General features: G+C 31.5%; 1 protein-coding gene across 1 annotated transcript; it reads right to left on the bottom strand.

Moving 5' to 3' along the window:
• Positions 1–10,461: 10,461 nt before the first annotated feature.
• On the bottom strand, positions 10,462–11,195 carry LOC100853941 (uncharacterized). The gene has a single exon (XM_003633384.4). It carries the CDS (start codon positions 10,925–10,927, stop codon positions 10,619–10,621), a length of 309 nt encoding a protein of 102 aa, XP_003633432.1. The 5' UTR covers positions 10,928–11,195; the 3' UTR covers positions 10,462–10,618.
• Between the last annotated feature and the right edge of the window lie 5,037 nt (positions 11,196–16,232).

Below are 16,232 nucleotides of genomic sequence, written 5' to 3'. Positions count from 1 at the left end.
AAATTAATTATAAAATATGTATTATAAAAAATTAATCGTGGATATTTAAAATAAGTTAATTATTTTGATTTAATATTTAAAATTATTTTTAACTCTAAAATGTTATTTTATTAAATATATTTAATCTATTTAATGGATCAAATAAATTTATTAAATAATATTAAATTATTATGTGGTTTTAAAAGGTCTCCACCATCTCCATTATAAATTTGTAGTTTTGAAAAACAAAAGAGAGGTCACCTACAAATGAAGCCCAATGTATGTTGAAGAAGCCCATACCCATCTCATAATTGGGCCACCCTTGACATCCAATCACACCTCAATAAGGCCTGGGCTTGGCCTCCGGCACGGCCACTATATGAGGCAAGGGAAGCCCAACTGGAACAAGCATTGATGGGCCAATGTTAAAAGCCCATGGAAGGCCCCATTGTTTGGCATCAGTTTTTGTCCACAATCCCATGAGAATTTTAGCCTAACGAAATCTGATATTTAGTGATCATGCCACTGTGTTTGTTTACAAGACTTTTAGGGTAAAAATCATTTCATTCAAGATATTTTAAATAAACAAGAAAATTTTAATTTATTGTTATAAAACAATGACAAATATAATGCAAATCAAAGTAGTAGAGATAAAATATATCTTACTTTGATATATAATATGGAAGAAGGAATCAAATAAGAGAATTGAGAAAGTGAAAGAAAGATAGAGAGAGAGAGAGAGAGAGAGAATGAGAGGAAGATCTTTCTTTCTTTTCTCGGGATGCTTTTACATGGGGGGGTAAGAAGCCTTTTATAGGCTTCATAATATGAACTCCCATTACTCATCTTAAAGATGAGTAAATGGAGTTCATAATGGCCATCAATGTGGTCATTCATTACTTTTCATTTACAACACTCCCCCTTGGATGACCACCATATTAAAAAGATATGCCTCATTAAAACCTTGCTAGAAAAAAACCCTATAGGAAAAACCTAGCGAAAGAAAAAGAGTACAATATTCTTTTCTTGGTATATTAGGACTGCCTCGTTAAAAACCTTGCCAGTCAAACCCAGTAGGACAAAACCTGGACGAAGGAAAAAAGAGTACAGTACACTAACACCCTTTTACAAGCATACTCCCCCTCATGTCGATATCCTTGAGTTGACGCATTCCAATCTTGTGTATTAACTTCTTGAATGTTGAGGTTGGCAATGATTTTGTGAATAAATCTGCTAGATTATCGCTTGAGCGTATTTGTTGCACATCAATTTCACCACTCTTCTGGAGTTCATGTGTATAAAAGAATTTTGGTGAAATGTGTTTAGTTATATCTCCTTTAATATAACCCCCTGTTATTTGTGCAATGCATGCAGCATTATCTTCAAATAATGTTGTCGGGCCACCTTTGATAGAAGAGAGTCCACATGATTCCCGAATATGCTGGATCATAGATCTTAGCCATATACATTCACGACTTACTTCATGAATTGCCAGTATTTCTGAATGATTTGATGATGTGGCTACCATTGTTTGTTTGACAGATCTCCATGAAATAGCAGTACCATTGCAATTAAACACATACCTTGTTTGTGACCTGCCTTTATGTGGATCTGAAAGATATCCTACATCTGCATATCCAAGCAATTGTTGCTCTGATTCCCTTGAGTAAAATAAACCCATATCAGTAGTTCCGCGAAGATAACGCAATATATGTTTGATACCATTCCAATGTCTTCGAGTTGGAGCGGAACTGTATCTTGCTAATAAATTGACAGAAAAAGCAATGTCTGGACGTGTACAATTGGCAAGATACATAAGTGCACCAATAGCACTAAGATATGGTACTTCAAGACCAAGTAACTCTTCATCCTTTTCGCAAGGACGAAATGGGTCTTTTTTCACATCAAGTGATCGGACAACCATTGGAGAACTTAAAGGATGCGCTTTATCCATATAAAAACGCTTCAAAACTTTCTTAATGTATGTTGATTGATGTACTAAAACTCCATTTGGAAAATGCTCGATCTGTAGGGCGAGACAAAATTTTGTTTTTCCAAGATTTTTCATCTCAAATTCCTTTTTCAAGTAATTTGTTGTTCTTGTGAGCTCTTCAGGAGTTCCAACAAGATTTAAGTCATCAACATACACTGCAATAATTGCAAATCCGGTTTCTGATTTCTTAATGAAGATGCATGGGCATATAGGGTTATTCACATACCCTTCTTTTAGCAAGTATTCGCTAAGGCGATTGTACCACATGCGTCCAGATTGCTTTAATCCATACAAGGATCGTTGTAAGTTGATTGAGTGCATGCTACGAGGCTTTGTATTATTTGCATCAGGCAATTTAAATCCTTCGGGGATTTTCATGTATATATCATTATCCATGGATCCGTATAAATACGCTGTAATAACATCCATGAGACGCATATCCAGTCCTTCTGAGACTGCCAAACTAATTAAGAAACGAAATGTGATTGCGTCCATGACGGGAGAATATGTTTCCTCGTAGTCAATACCAGGTCTCTGCGAGAAACCTTGTGCTACTAATCGCGCTTTATATCTTATGATCTCATTATTCTCATTGCGCTTTCGTACAAATACCCATTTGTACCCAACAGGCTTTACATCTTCAGGTGTTTGGACTACAGGTCCAAAAACTTCTCGTTTTGTTAATGAGTTTAATTCTGCCTGTATAGCTTCTTTCCATTTTGGCCAATCATTTCTATGTCGACATTCTTCCACATTTCGTGGTTCGGGATCTTCATCATTTCTTATGATATCAGAGGCCACTTGGAAAGCAAAAATATTGTTAATAACAATATTATTTCGATCCCATTTTTCTCCCGTTTGTACATAACTTACTGAGATCTCACAATTTTCAGGTACCTGTGCCTCTTCAGGGGCTTCTCGTTCAATATGTGGATCTTCAGGGGTTTCTTGTTCAATATGTGCCTCTTCGGGGGCTTCTTGTTCAATATGTACCTCTTCAGGGGCTTTCTGTATTATTTGTGCCTCTTCTAGGGCTATAGATTTATCAATTTTAAACTGATCAATCATTTTGATGGCCTCTTCTAGAGTGCCAAGTTTTTCTTGGGTTCTCCTCTTCCGGGGAGTTACATCCTTTGAGCCGCCAGGTCTACCACGCTTTAGGCGTATCTTAGATTCATTTGTTAACTGTCCTACAGGGACATCAATCCGTGCTGGAGTATTTGCAGCTGGGATATGTGACTTTGTCACTTTCTTTGTATCAATGAATGCATCTGGTAATTGATTTGTAAGATTTTGCAAATGAATGATCCTTTGAACTTCTAGTTCACATTGATTTGTACGAGGATCAAGATGGGTCATAGTAGATGTCTTCCAACTAATTTCTCGTCGTTCTTCAGGAATCGACTTTTCTCTCCCTAATGATGGGAAAACACTCTCATTAAAATGACAATCCGCAAAGCGGGCTGTAAAAACATCGCCTGTCAAAGGTTCAAGATATCTTATGATAGATGGAGAATCAAAACCTACATAAACCCCAAGTCTTCGTTGGGGACCCATTTTAGTGCGTTGTGTAGGTGCAATTGGTACATATACTGATATACTGCACAACCAAAGATTCGTAAGTGAAAGATATTTGGTTGTTTTCCAAGCACAAGTTGTGAAGGGGAGTATTCATGGTAAGTTGTAGGTCGAATACGGACTAAAGCTGCAGCATGCATAATAGCATGTCCCCAGGCGGAAGTAGGTAATTTGGTTTTCATTAGTAATGGTCGAGCTATTAATTGGAGACGTTTGATGAAGGATTTTGCTAAACCATTCTGGGTATGAGTATGAGCAACAGGATGCTCAATATTTATCCCTACTGACATGCAATAGTCAATGAATGTTTGAGAAGTAAATTCGCCAGCATTATCAAGACGTATTGTCTTAATTGGATAATCTGGAAATTGTGCTCGTAATCTGATTATTTGTGCAAGGAGTCTAGCAAAGGCTACGTTACGTGTAGAAAGGAGACAAACATGTGACCACCTAGTAGAAGCATCTATTAAGATCATAAAATAACAGAATGGTCCACATGGTGGATGGATAGGCCCACATATGTTCCCATGTATTCTTTCTAAAAAGATTGGTGACGCAGATATGACTTTAGTAAAAGATGGTCTGATTATCAATTTACCTTGTGAGCAGGCAGCACATGAGTATTCATTGGGCGAAAGAATCTTTTGGTTCTTTAGTGGATGCCCATGTGAGTGTTCGATTATTCGACGCATCATTGAAGACCCTGGGTGACCTAGCCTATCATGCCAAAGGACAAAAACTTTTGGGTCGTTGAACTTCTGGTTCACGACGACATATGATTCAATAGGCTTTATAGTTGTATGATACAACCCAGAGGAAAAAGTCGGGAGTTTTTCCATTATAAGCTTCTTGCCAGATATAATGGAAGTAATATAAAGATATTCTACATTATCTTTATTCATAGTTTCAATATGATATCCATTTCTGCGGATATCTTTAAAACTGAGCAAATTTCTTCTGGATTTGCTAGAATATAACGCATCATTTATATGGAATCTAGTTCCATTTGGCAATGTTATGTTTACTCTTCCAGAGCCTTCAACTAAGTTTGTAGTACCAGATATGGTACTTACATTAGCTTTTATTAATGTCAATTCGAGGAAATATCTTTTATCTCGAAGAATTGTGTGCGTGGTCGCACAGTCTGCGAGACATACATCATTCTCATTCATCTTGAGACCAAATAACACATGGATTTCAGATATAACAAAAAAACAAGGCATAATGTAAATAACAAAGTAAATCAGATGTAAATATAAGACATAATAATATATTATTTTATATATAGAGTAACATCAATCAATGTTAATTTTTTCATCATTTATCAAATGGTCTGTTTTTTCATTGGGACCTCCAAAGAAATCAATGTCATAGTAGGTTAGGTCCAATCCATCACCATCGATAAAGTTCATCTCTATCTCTTTTCCTTTAACTTTTATTGATGCTTGGTAAAGGTCGACCAAATGTTTGGGCGTACGACAGGTACGCGACCAATGCCCTTTCATACCACATCTATAACAATTATTCTCATGGTTCTTAGGAGGTTTATCTTGTAAACGCTTCCCATTTTCTTGTATTGTCTCAGTATTGTTCCACTTCTGGTGGTGCAATGAGGCTTTCATTTTCTGAGAATTATTACTATAAAAACCATGGTATCGAGGATTTCTTCCATGACCACGACCACGACCACGTCCTCGTCCTCGTCCACGTCCACGAGTTTGGGATGATATTGTATTCACTTCAGGGAATGGTTCAGATCCAGTTGGACGAGACTGATGATTTCTCATCAAAAGCTCATTATTTTGTTCAGCAACAAGAAGACATGATATTAATTCAGAATATTTTGTAAATCTACGCTCTCGATATTGCTACTGCAAGAGCACATTCGAGGCATGAAACGTAGTAAAAGTTTTCTCTAACATGTCTTCCTCTGTGATTTTTTCTCCACACAGCTTTAATTGAGAGCTGATTTTGAAAAGTGCAGAGTTGTATTCACTAACAGTTTTAAAATCTTGCAACCTTAGGTGCATCCAATCATATCGAGCTTTTGGGAGAATCACAGTTTTCTGGTGGTCATATCTTTCCTTCAAATTACTCCATAGAGTAAAAGGGTCCTTTACCGTAAGATACTCATTTTTTAAACTTTCATGGAGGTGATGGCGAAGGAAAATCAATGCTTTTGCGCGATCCTGCAGGGATGCTTGATTTCCTTGTTTGATCGTAGCTCCAAGGTTCATTGCATCAAGATGTAATTCAGCATCAAGGATCCAAGATAGATAGTTCTTTCCCGAAATGTCAAGTGCCACAAATTCGAGTTTTGTGATATTCGACATTGTCAAATAACTTCATATATATGACAAAACAATATTATTAAAATCAGTTATAATAACTTGATAGCATTGGTATAACTTTGATTATAAACAAAATCAAATAATTTGTTTATAACTTTTAACAATATGTAACAAAACAAATCAACAATAATATAAATATGTAAAATTTTATTCTATATAAATAACTTCAAGTTTAAGATACGAGAATTACCTTCAGAGCAATTCGTGCTGATAACGTGTTATAAAACAAGGACAAATATAATGCAAATCAAAGTAGTAGAGATAAAATATATCTTACTTTGATATATAATATGGAAGAAGGAATCAAATAAGAAAATTGAGAAAGTGAAAGAAAGATAGAGAGAGAGAGAGAGAGAGAATGAGAGGAAGATCTTTCTTTCTTTTCTCGGGATGCTTTTACATGGGGGGGGGGGGTAAGAAGCCTTTTATAGGCTTCATAATATGAACTCCCATTACTCATCTTAAAGATGAGTAAATGGAGTTCATAATGGTCATCAATGTGGTCATTCATTACTTTTCATTTACAACATTTATATTAAAAATTGAACTATTTATTTGACTTATATTAGAAATAAATATTAAAATCCTTTTAATTTTGTAGTAATTTTTCTTTCATTAGAAGGCAATTAAATAATTATTTATCTTTAAATCATTAATAATTGTAAAACTATTTTTATTTTTAATAAAAAATTAATTTAATTTAATATAAATATAATTTAATTTAATATTTTTTTGTAAAAATAGAAAAGATATTCTTTAAAAACAACAATTTTTTTTTTCCTAAATGAGTTATTTATTATTTATTTATTCTTAAAAAATATTTTAGAAATAACTTGTTGAATAATTTTATTTAAAAATATATATTTTCCTCTTTTACCTTGACAATAAATTTTTGGAAAGGTAGCCAAACAAACTATTAAGTATTTTAAATATTTTTTTCTTTAAGTAAACTACCACTAATGAAAAGTAAAACTTACTTTTAGATCCAAATGATTTTGAGGAGCTAAAAATTTTGATTCTAAGGTGGACATGACCTTTTATATTATTTTGAGTAATTTTATTGAAAAAAAAAATTAACAAAAAGGGGAAAACACAATATGAAAATTTGGATCTTATTGTTTTATATCTGAGTCTCGGTTTTTTTTTCGGTTTTTTTTCATACTTTATGTCTTATTTATTTTTATCTTAATCTCATATATTTATATTGAATGATATGCAATTTTTATTATGCATTTTTAACAATCCAAATTTAAACTTTGATGTTTAGCCTATAGACCTTAGATTTTTGCCATCAATATAAACCTGAAACAAACCGCCCACTGCCCATGATATATAAAGCACTAAATGGGCCCAGTCAAAGAATGGCCCAAAACAACAAGTACTTGGCAAATGAAGGGCCCAAGGCCAATCCTACACTTATAACATAACCTAAGCCTTTTTCCATTCTAGGTGTTTGAACAACATAATGGAGACCCATAAATGATAAAACACCATTATGGGAAAAGATTCTACACCAGCAAATTTAGCTTTGATATTACAACAATAAGGTGAAATTTTCATAGAACCTAAGGGTTTAGGGATGGCAATGGAACGGAATTGGAACGGATGATCCTCATCTCAACCTCGTCTTGTTTATTTATATATATTTCCATCTCCGTCCAAAAAATAAATTTAAATGGGGCAAGGTGGGGTGAGTGTAGGAAATTCTCGTACTCATAGCCATATCAAAAAATAAAGTCATATGGCAAAAAAGTTCTTTGTGATTGACCACCTTATCAAATATGTTCATTTAATGCCTTTCAATCATCCATACATATGCAAACAAAGTTACTGCTTAATCTTTTATGTTTCAAATCACATGAAATGTCAAAGACCATTACAAGTGATCAAGACCATGTTTTCACAAGCAAATTTAGGCAAGAATTGTTTGTTTGACATAATATTAATCTTCAAAAAAATTCTGCTTATCATCCTCAAGCCGATAGTCAAATTGAAGGTTGTCAATAAATGCTTATAGTATTATGATTTTTTTTTTTTAAATATATATAACTTTTTAAGAATAAGATAATACCCATCCCGTCCAAAATTGATCCCATTTTTATTTATTTTTATTCAAACTCTAATCCCGATTTTCCATTTTAAAATTAAAAATAAAATAAAGAAGTGTATGACTCTAATGTTAAACATTAGCATTATTTGTCAGAGTCTCATTTGAGGACTTTCAAGCCCTTGCCTACAAAAATAGACCTTTAATATCAAATCATTGTGCTTGTTTACAAGACTTTTTGGGCTAAAAAATCATTTTGTTCTAGATCTTTAAACTTTGATCAATTTTAGGGAATGATAGCAACAAAGAAAACAAACAATTTAGAAATGAACTCATTGGTTGAGACGTCTACTTTGATGGGAGACCAAATCTTTGGCAAAAAAAAATGGACCAATCTTCTACTTCTTTGGTCTGTCGTAGCATTAAGAGTATGACTAATCTTGAGAAGAAAATCTTTACAAATGCTTAGTTAATTTGATGGTAACTCAAATTTTCCATTAGAAAAATACTAAACCTAACATTTTACTTTGATAGCGCTTTAAATGAATATCAAATGAGTTGTGAGTTAAAATCCTACCACCCCATTTCATTGTCAAGATTGGACGTGGAGTCAATGAATGAAAAATAAATAAATGAAAGATAAGACTCCCAAAACATGGTTGAGGGTGGAAATGGAATCTCGAAAGGGTTGAGAATTTCAAAACTAGCATTTAAGTATTTGATAAATTGGATTATTAAAATTATTGTCAAGATATGTTATGGTGACTTTGTGGTAGAAAGGAGATAGTGGAAAAAATATTTCTTGTTTTTCAAAACTATAAGTTTGTATTCAAAGGAAGTAAACTCCAAGAAAACAGATAGTTCATATAATTATTCATAAAAAATAATATCTTAAATTGTTATCTTCTAACCTATGTTAGATGATTAAATTAATCTAAGTATTCAATTATAAATTAGTATGTGAAAATTGATAATTGTTAAATGTACTTAATTACGTGCAAAATACTAAATACATGTACAGATGTTTCAACCTTTATAGATTTTTCTGATTTTGATGTTTTTTCACGTAAATCGTATATCGATTAGTATTTATATGTATTATTCACATTGATATAGTAAAACTATGTACTTTTTAGTTGGTATTGGTTGTGAGAGTTTAGGATCAACAATGATAAAATAATTTTTCTTCCTTGATATATCATGAAAAATAGTTATTTTAAAATAAGAGGTTTCATAAAGTTAAAAAATGATAAATTATGATGATTAGAATAAAACCCTAAAAAAAATATAACATAATGTAATACTCTATGATTTCATATATATATCAATTTCACTTTACTATTTTGTTTATATATTATAATTGATTCAAGCATCGAAATCCTAGGTACATGTTATGTCAGTCATCTTCACCGTAGAAATGTTTTAAAGACCATTGTGCCTGGGATCATTAGATGCATACACCATATGGAGAGATCTAGCACTTTGAATGAATTTTTCCAAGATATTCCAACGATGATGAATAAAAAAACAATAATTCAGATTTTCTTAAAAAAATTTAGACTTTCTTTTATCTTAATTAAATTCAACTTTGTGCTTAACCAAATCCAAAACTATACATTTACTTTAACTTCAAATTCTGCATCTTCATCAACATGTAAATATAAAACGTAGTAAAAAATATGTTAATTATTTTTTAAAAAATGATCGGAAAAGTGGTCGGTTTCGAGGTTTTGTCTAAAATCTATTTCAGTGGGGCCTTAAGCAAGATAATGATCCATGAATGTAATCTTAATTTGGACTATAAAGTCTTAACAATAGGTCATAATCACATTAATTAACAAATTTATTTATTTATTTATTTATTTTCCTATTTTCCATTTTTTTAAGTAACCTTAATTTCCAAAACAAGGAAAAAGAAAACACTGTCAGCATGTGAATACGACATTAATTCTAAAGATCTAAGCTTATCAGGAGCCAGTCAAAATGTTTAGGTGAAATTTTGATACGATGAACATGTGAATGTCAACAACAGAATAGATTGAAGTATTCATTCAGTTTTGGTCAAGCTAGGCGGCCATGGCCAGAGCCCATTTCCTTTTGGCTACCAAGAAAATGCCATAAAGACAAAGAAACCCAAAAAGGAAAATTTTATGCATGATCTCCATGATTCTTTCTTTATGCATAAAATATCATCTCCAGTCCATGCAGGTGAGCCATAAGATATATTTGGACGGCCTTTAATCCACGGCCTTTATCAAAACAGTTGAATGATTTTCCCACTTTTTGGACGCTACTAAATGCTCGGAAATTAAATCCCACCTGTTGAATTAAACAAGTTGGGTAGAGTTGAAAAATGCGGAATCTAGCTAGCCATTGAAGCTGATGACTCAGATCCAAACACGGCCTTACTTTCTTTCAAACAAATCAATATGTACACGGCATTATGATCATGAAGAAATCCAACTAAAATGAATAAGAAATGGATTCATTCACCCAAAAAAATAAGAAGAAAATTAAGGATAAAAGCAATCATTCTTAATATTTGTAAGACCTGTAAACGCTTCTATAATCGAAATATACACGTAAAAAACCCACAAAAAAAACTTGGAAAAAGAATAACAAATCAACAGAGGTATTGATGATGGTGCAACTACGGCTTCAGCTCTCCTTCTAGTTCTTCACGTCGTTGATTCCTTTGCTGGGTCCCGACGGCGGCGTGGTGCCCTTGGGGAGAACATGGTTCAGATACAGCGGCCGGTACTTTCTTGGGAGCCTATGAGGTCCCGGGTAGTTGTTGTTCGGCCCCATCTCACATGGAAGAGCGCCGGAGTGTTTCTCCGGTGGAAGGTGGAGTTCATCGGTGGGAAGCGCGAGGTGGGTGGCGGCGGCGGGGAAGTCGTTGAGTAGACGAGCTGAGTGGAAACATGGGAGGAGGATGAGGAGGAGGATGAGTGCGGAGACGATGTGGGATTGAGACATTTTCAGAGTTTTCAGAGATCTGTGAATGAGATTTTGGGCGAGGAGGAAATGGAGAGGTTTGTGTGTGGGGGAGGGGGCTTGTGGGGTTTTTATAGGAGGGTGAATGTGCGTGCCGAGTGAGGGAGGAAGAACGAAAAATAAACCATTGGGTTCAGTTGACAATGTCAACTTTTAAATTCGTAGCTCCCGCGAAAGCAAGTCCACGCGCCGACGACTTTGGCGGCCGACCATAAAACTATAAAAAAAATGAATTAAGAGAATTTCAAAGAAGAGTAAGTGGGTGAGTGGGTGAGGAGGGAGAGATCGGGAATACGCGCTTTGGCGGTGGGTGGGTTGGGGGTTTTGCCGCGGATGCGCGTGGGGAAAAAATATACGGTCGAGCCAGCTAGGACGATACACGTAGGTGAGTTTGACCTTGACCATATGGTAGCAGTTTACGTCTAAATCTTGGACGACACACATTGCAAGTGGAACGCGTCGTTTTGGGGAGAGATCCGCTGAAGACTTCTCCACTACGTAACGCACCTGAAATTGCCAGGGTCTCCCCCTATAAAATATTTATAATAATATATAAATAAATTTTTTTTTATTTTTTTTTATTTTTTTTCCATCCAAGCAAACCATTAAAAGAATTGTTAAAAGTGTTGTTTGGATGGACATAATAATATAAACATTTTTTAAAATTTCTTTAAATTAAATATTAATTAAAAATCAAATGAAAAACACTTAGGTGGTGTTTGTTTTTTTACTTAATTCTAAATAGAACCTTAATACTTAATAGTATTAAATATTAGGTTGTTTATTTTTGTATTATTTATTTCTATTAAGTATTAAAAAGTAAAAAAAATCATTGTGTTATTTTTTTTATTTAGAAAAAGTCACATATTTTGACTTTTTCTATTTAGTAAAAAGTTTATAATAAGTCATGAAAAAGTAAAAAAACAAACAACCTAAATTCTAAAACTAAATGGTTTCCAGCAAAAAGTCAAAAAAACAAACACCACCTTAGAGAATTGGAAATTTCTTATCATCTTCCTTCCAGAAGCCGAGTGGAAGGTTCATGGCATGGAGTGTTGAAAAATCGAAACACGGAACACGTAGGAATGGGCTGACTCGGAAGACCCAAAGAAAATTATCCCTGCAAAACAAGAGGAGAAGTCATAGAAAAGCCAAGAAAATAGAAGAGGAAGAAGAGGAGGAAGAAAATGGATCTAAATATTGGACCGGACTACACACATTGCAAGTGGAACGCCTAGTTTTGGTCATAGATATTAAATACGTCTAGAGACTTGTCCGCTACGTAACCACCTGAAATTGCCGATTTTCCAGGGTCGTCCCATAGATAACATTTTCCAAAAAAATAAAAAATGATTTCTTTCACATTATTACCAATCGAAATATCACACGTGTACCTTGTTGCAATTCTTTTTTTTTTTTTAATCTGATGTGGCATTGAACTGTTCTTTGATCTTACTATCCGTATGAATTCGGACTGTAATAAGTAATAACTAATGTGCTTAATCGTCAATCAAATCTCATCGTGTCCACATTTGAATTTTACTATTTTGTATTAAATTCGATTTCATATTTTTATATTTCTTATAATAATTTAGATTTTACCATTGAACAAATTCAATAGTTATTCTTTTAATATATTAAATTTCATGTGGCAAGTATTTATAAAATAATTATGAAAAATAGTTTTTAAATTCGATTTTTGAAACGTCTACTTGAAAACACATTTATTTCGGTTTTCTAGTTATCATACTATATTTTTTATTTTTAATAATAAAAAACTAATTTAAAAAACAAAGTTTCAAATTTATCATGTCATCTTATTGTTTTGCATCTTATATTCGTTTTACATGGCACCAGGTATTTATAGCATTATTTCATTTGGTTGTATATTTGTTTAACGATGATATAAATTTCATCAAACAGTTAAACCATCCAAATTAAAATTTCAACACGTGTCAAATTAATATCATATATATTTTTTTTAAATTCTTATATGTAATTAAATTTTATAAGACATTGTATTTTATGTCCCTATTATTAATAAATTGTTTGAAAGACAATTACAATAAAAAAAAATTCCTGATGATGTGGATTTTATTACATTCCGGGTAGTGGTGTAAGCAAAATTGAAAAAATCGACAAACCAATTCAAATTAATAAAAACTGATCATATTAGATTGGTTTTCAAAAATAAAAAAGGTTGATTTGATTTGAAAATTTTGAAAATTAATTTTGTTCATTCGATTTTCAATTTTCTTGTTTCCTAATCAATAAAAAACATAACCAATCTAATATTTTAAAACTTATATATAATTATTTGATATTTGATAAAGTTTGTTTATACTAAATTTTTTTAAAGTAATTCATTATTTTTATATTATGGTTAAATTAATTTTAAATGCATTTAGTATATTTTTAACATCAAATCCAAGTTGGTTTAAATTAAATTTAAAAACAAATTAGACTTAGTACCTAATATAAATTCAAATTAATAATATTTGAGATCAAAACAAATACAAATCTACAATTAGGTTTATAATTAAAAAAAAGTTATCATGTTGGGTCAAAACCAATTCATGAAAACTGAATTAAACCAACCTCATAAAGCTCTGATTTAGTTCAGTTTTTTCATTATAAATCTGGTGAATTCGGTTTTATCACATATAAAACCGACTATATTATCTATTGATCCAAAATTATTTGAAATGCATAGGGATTTTGGATCCTATATATGGAATTTTAAATGAATTCATTATGTTTATGTGGATTTAATAAGAGAATTTAGATTTAATTTGTATTTTTTTAATACTTTTTATCATCCAATCAAACTATTAAAAAAATTTGTTAAAAGTGTTGCTTGAAAAAGGAGAAAAATGATTTTATAGTCAAGTTGTATTTTAATGCGATGGGTTGAAATGGGAAGTCAACAATTAATATAAGTAATTTTAAAACTATATATTTATTATAAATAAATTCATTAAAAGTCAAATGAAAACCCAATTTTTAAAAATGGTAAACGCCCTTAACAAACAAGTAAACATGACTAAAGCACTTAGAAAATTCTTCTCATCTTCCTCCCCGTGATAAGTGGAAGATTCATGGCATAGAGTCTAAAATTGAAAATTGTAGAAATGGACTTACTTCGAAGACCCAAATAAATCTAAGCAAAAAAATAAAAATAATAAAAAAATAATAATAATCATAGAAAGACCCAATTTTGTATATCATTATACATCATTTAAAAGTTATTTTCAATCAAATGTACGTCTTAATTGACTTATTTTATACTTGATGTCGTATTATCAATCGGATGTAACAAAAACAAGGTCAATAAATTTGTGTCATAAGTATATTCAAATTTTATTATTTTATTTAAATTCAATTTCATTGTTTAATATCATGATCTTATCGTTTATACTTTCATTTAATAATTTAGATTTTATTATATATTTTCAATTATTTATATTAAGAGTTCGACCTAAGCCTTTTTGATATTTTTATTTTTTTCTTAATTTTATTATTTAATACTTTTTTATGATTACCATTTAAGTGGATTTAATTAGAGTTTAATTTTTAGAAATGAAAAACAATTTTAGAGTTATTTTGTACTTTAGTACTATTTTTCAGTGCCGACAGTTTGTAAAAATTCAGACAGATTTATTAAAAGTCAAACAAAAAAACCAAATTTTCAAAACGGTAAACCCCTTAACAAACACGTACAACTGACCAAATCACTCACAATCCATGACCCAAAACCATAAGCTAAGTGGAAATTTCCTGGGAAGACCCAAATAATTTTTCCTGCAAAACAAACAGGGAAAATCATGGAAACCCCAAGAAAATAAAGAGCAAGAGGCCAAGGAAAATGGGTTCACCTACCTTATATTTTTAATAAATGAGGTTTAGCTTTCAGCCCTTCACACACCCGCACCCACATGAATCAAGATTGAAGCGTGTTGACGTCAGGGTCGAGGCCACCTTGTTGCCAAGTAAACGAAGAGTTTGAATGTGGGACAGTGGGTGCAGTGCAATGAAGTAGCCCTTAAAATGGGGCATGGGTCTCCTTCTAAGTGGCGGTCAGCCTTTTACTGGGTCAGGTCCATGCACCTAAGCAAAAGGGATTTTTGACACAAGATGTCGGTAGGCAAGAGTGCCCCAAAAAAGTATGCAACAACCCCAAATTGAATAAGAGGAAGGTATAAGTTATAAGAAAAAAATATGAGAAAATTTTATAAATTTATTTGCCATTTTTAATTCTTGAAAAGTTTAAAGGAAATAAAATATAGAAAAATAAATAAATTATTAAGGTGATGTTTGAATATATTTATTATTTTTATTTTTAAAATATAAATTTTGTATGCAAAATGCTTATATAAAAAGTCTATATCTTGGGTATTTGGAAATATTTTTAAATTTTTAAATTTCTCAAATTTTTAGTTTAAAGACAAAATTATGTTTGTTTTATATAAATATATTTTAGGAGCTATTATTTATGTAAATTTTGCTAAATATTTATTAGAAAATTAGTTAAAAATAGTTAGTAATGATTTGAAAGTGATTTAAAAGTGGAAATATTTGACAAAAAGAGAAAAAAAAACTATTACTTGTTACACGTGTCCGGACAACAAAAGAGCAGTCAACGAGATATGTTGCAGACTGAGGGGCACTGGGCACACATGCTTGACTTTTTCTTTTTTTCTTTTTTAATATATATATATGATTCATGATTAAATGTTCTTTTTTAATGCTTGTGTGTGAATTTTTAAGTAAGAATTTTAATTGATTTTTTTTAAAAGTCTATTTTTTATTTTGAATTTATTTAAAGTTTTAGATTGGAATAGAATTATGAATTTTAAAATTTATTGAATGTTTTATATTTCAATTAATTTTGTTTGAAATTAGTTACTTTTAATTCATTGAATGTTTTAAATTTGAAAAAAAAAAAAATTTTATTTCAATTTATTAAGTATCAAACCAATAAATCATAAATAAAAACAAATTATTTGTATAATTCATTTTTAAATAATCAATTTAAATAAACTTATTTTATTTATAAATATGAATAGTACACCCACGCATATTCAAACCACACCATATGTATATATATAAAAATCATTCATATTTAAGGGTACGATCTTATACTTAAAATCTACTAGATTGAAGGTAGAAATAGGTATTCCCGATTTTTCTTCCTTATTCAATAGTCCAATATTAAGAACTTAGCAATATGTTTTAATCGATTTGCTAATAAAACTTTTGTTTTTGTATTTGTCAAACGATGATAGTC

Source organism: Vitis vinifera, chromosome 13, assembly GCF_030704535.1.
Source record: "Vitis vinifera cultivar Pinot Noir 40024 chromosome 13, ASM3070453v1".
Lineage (NCBI taxonomy): Eukaryota > Viridiplantae > Streptophyta > Magnoliopsida > Vitales > Vitaceae > Vitis > Vitis vinifera.
This window is presented reverse-complemented; position numbering and strand designations above follow the sequence as displayed.

Excerpts from the sequence above, each read along its gene's own strand:
- LOC100853941 (XM_003633384.4), bottom strand. The coding sequence starts at position 10,927 with ATGTCTCAATCCCACATCGTCTCCGCACTCATCCTCCTCCTCATCCTC.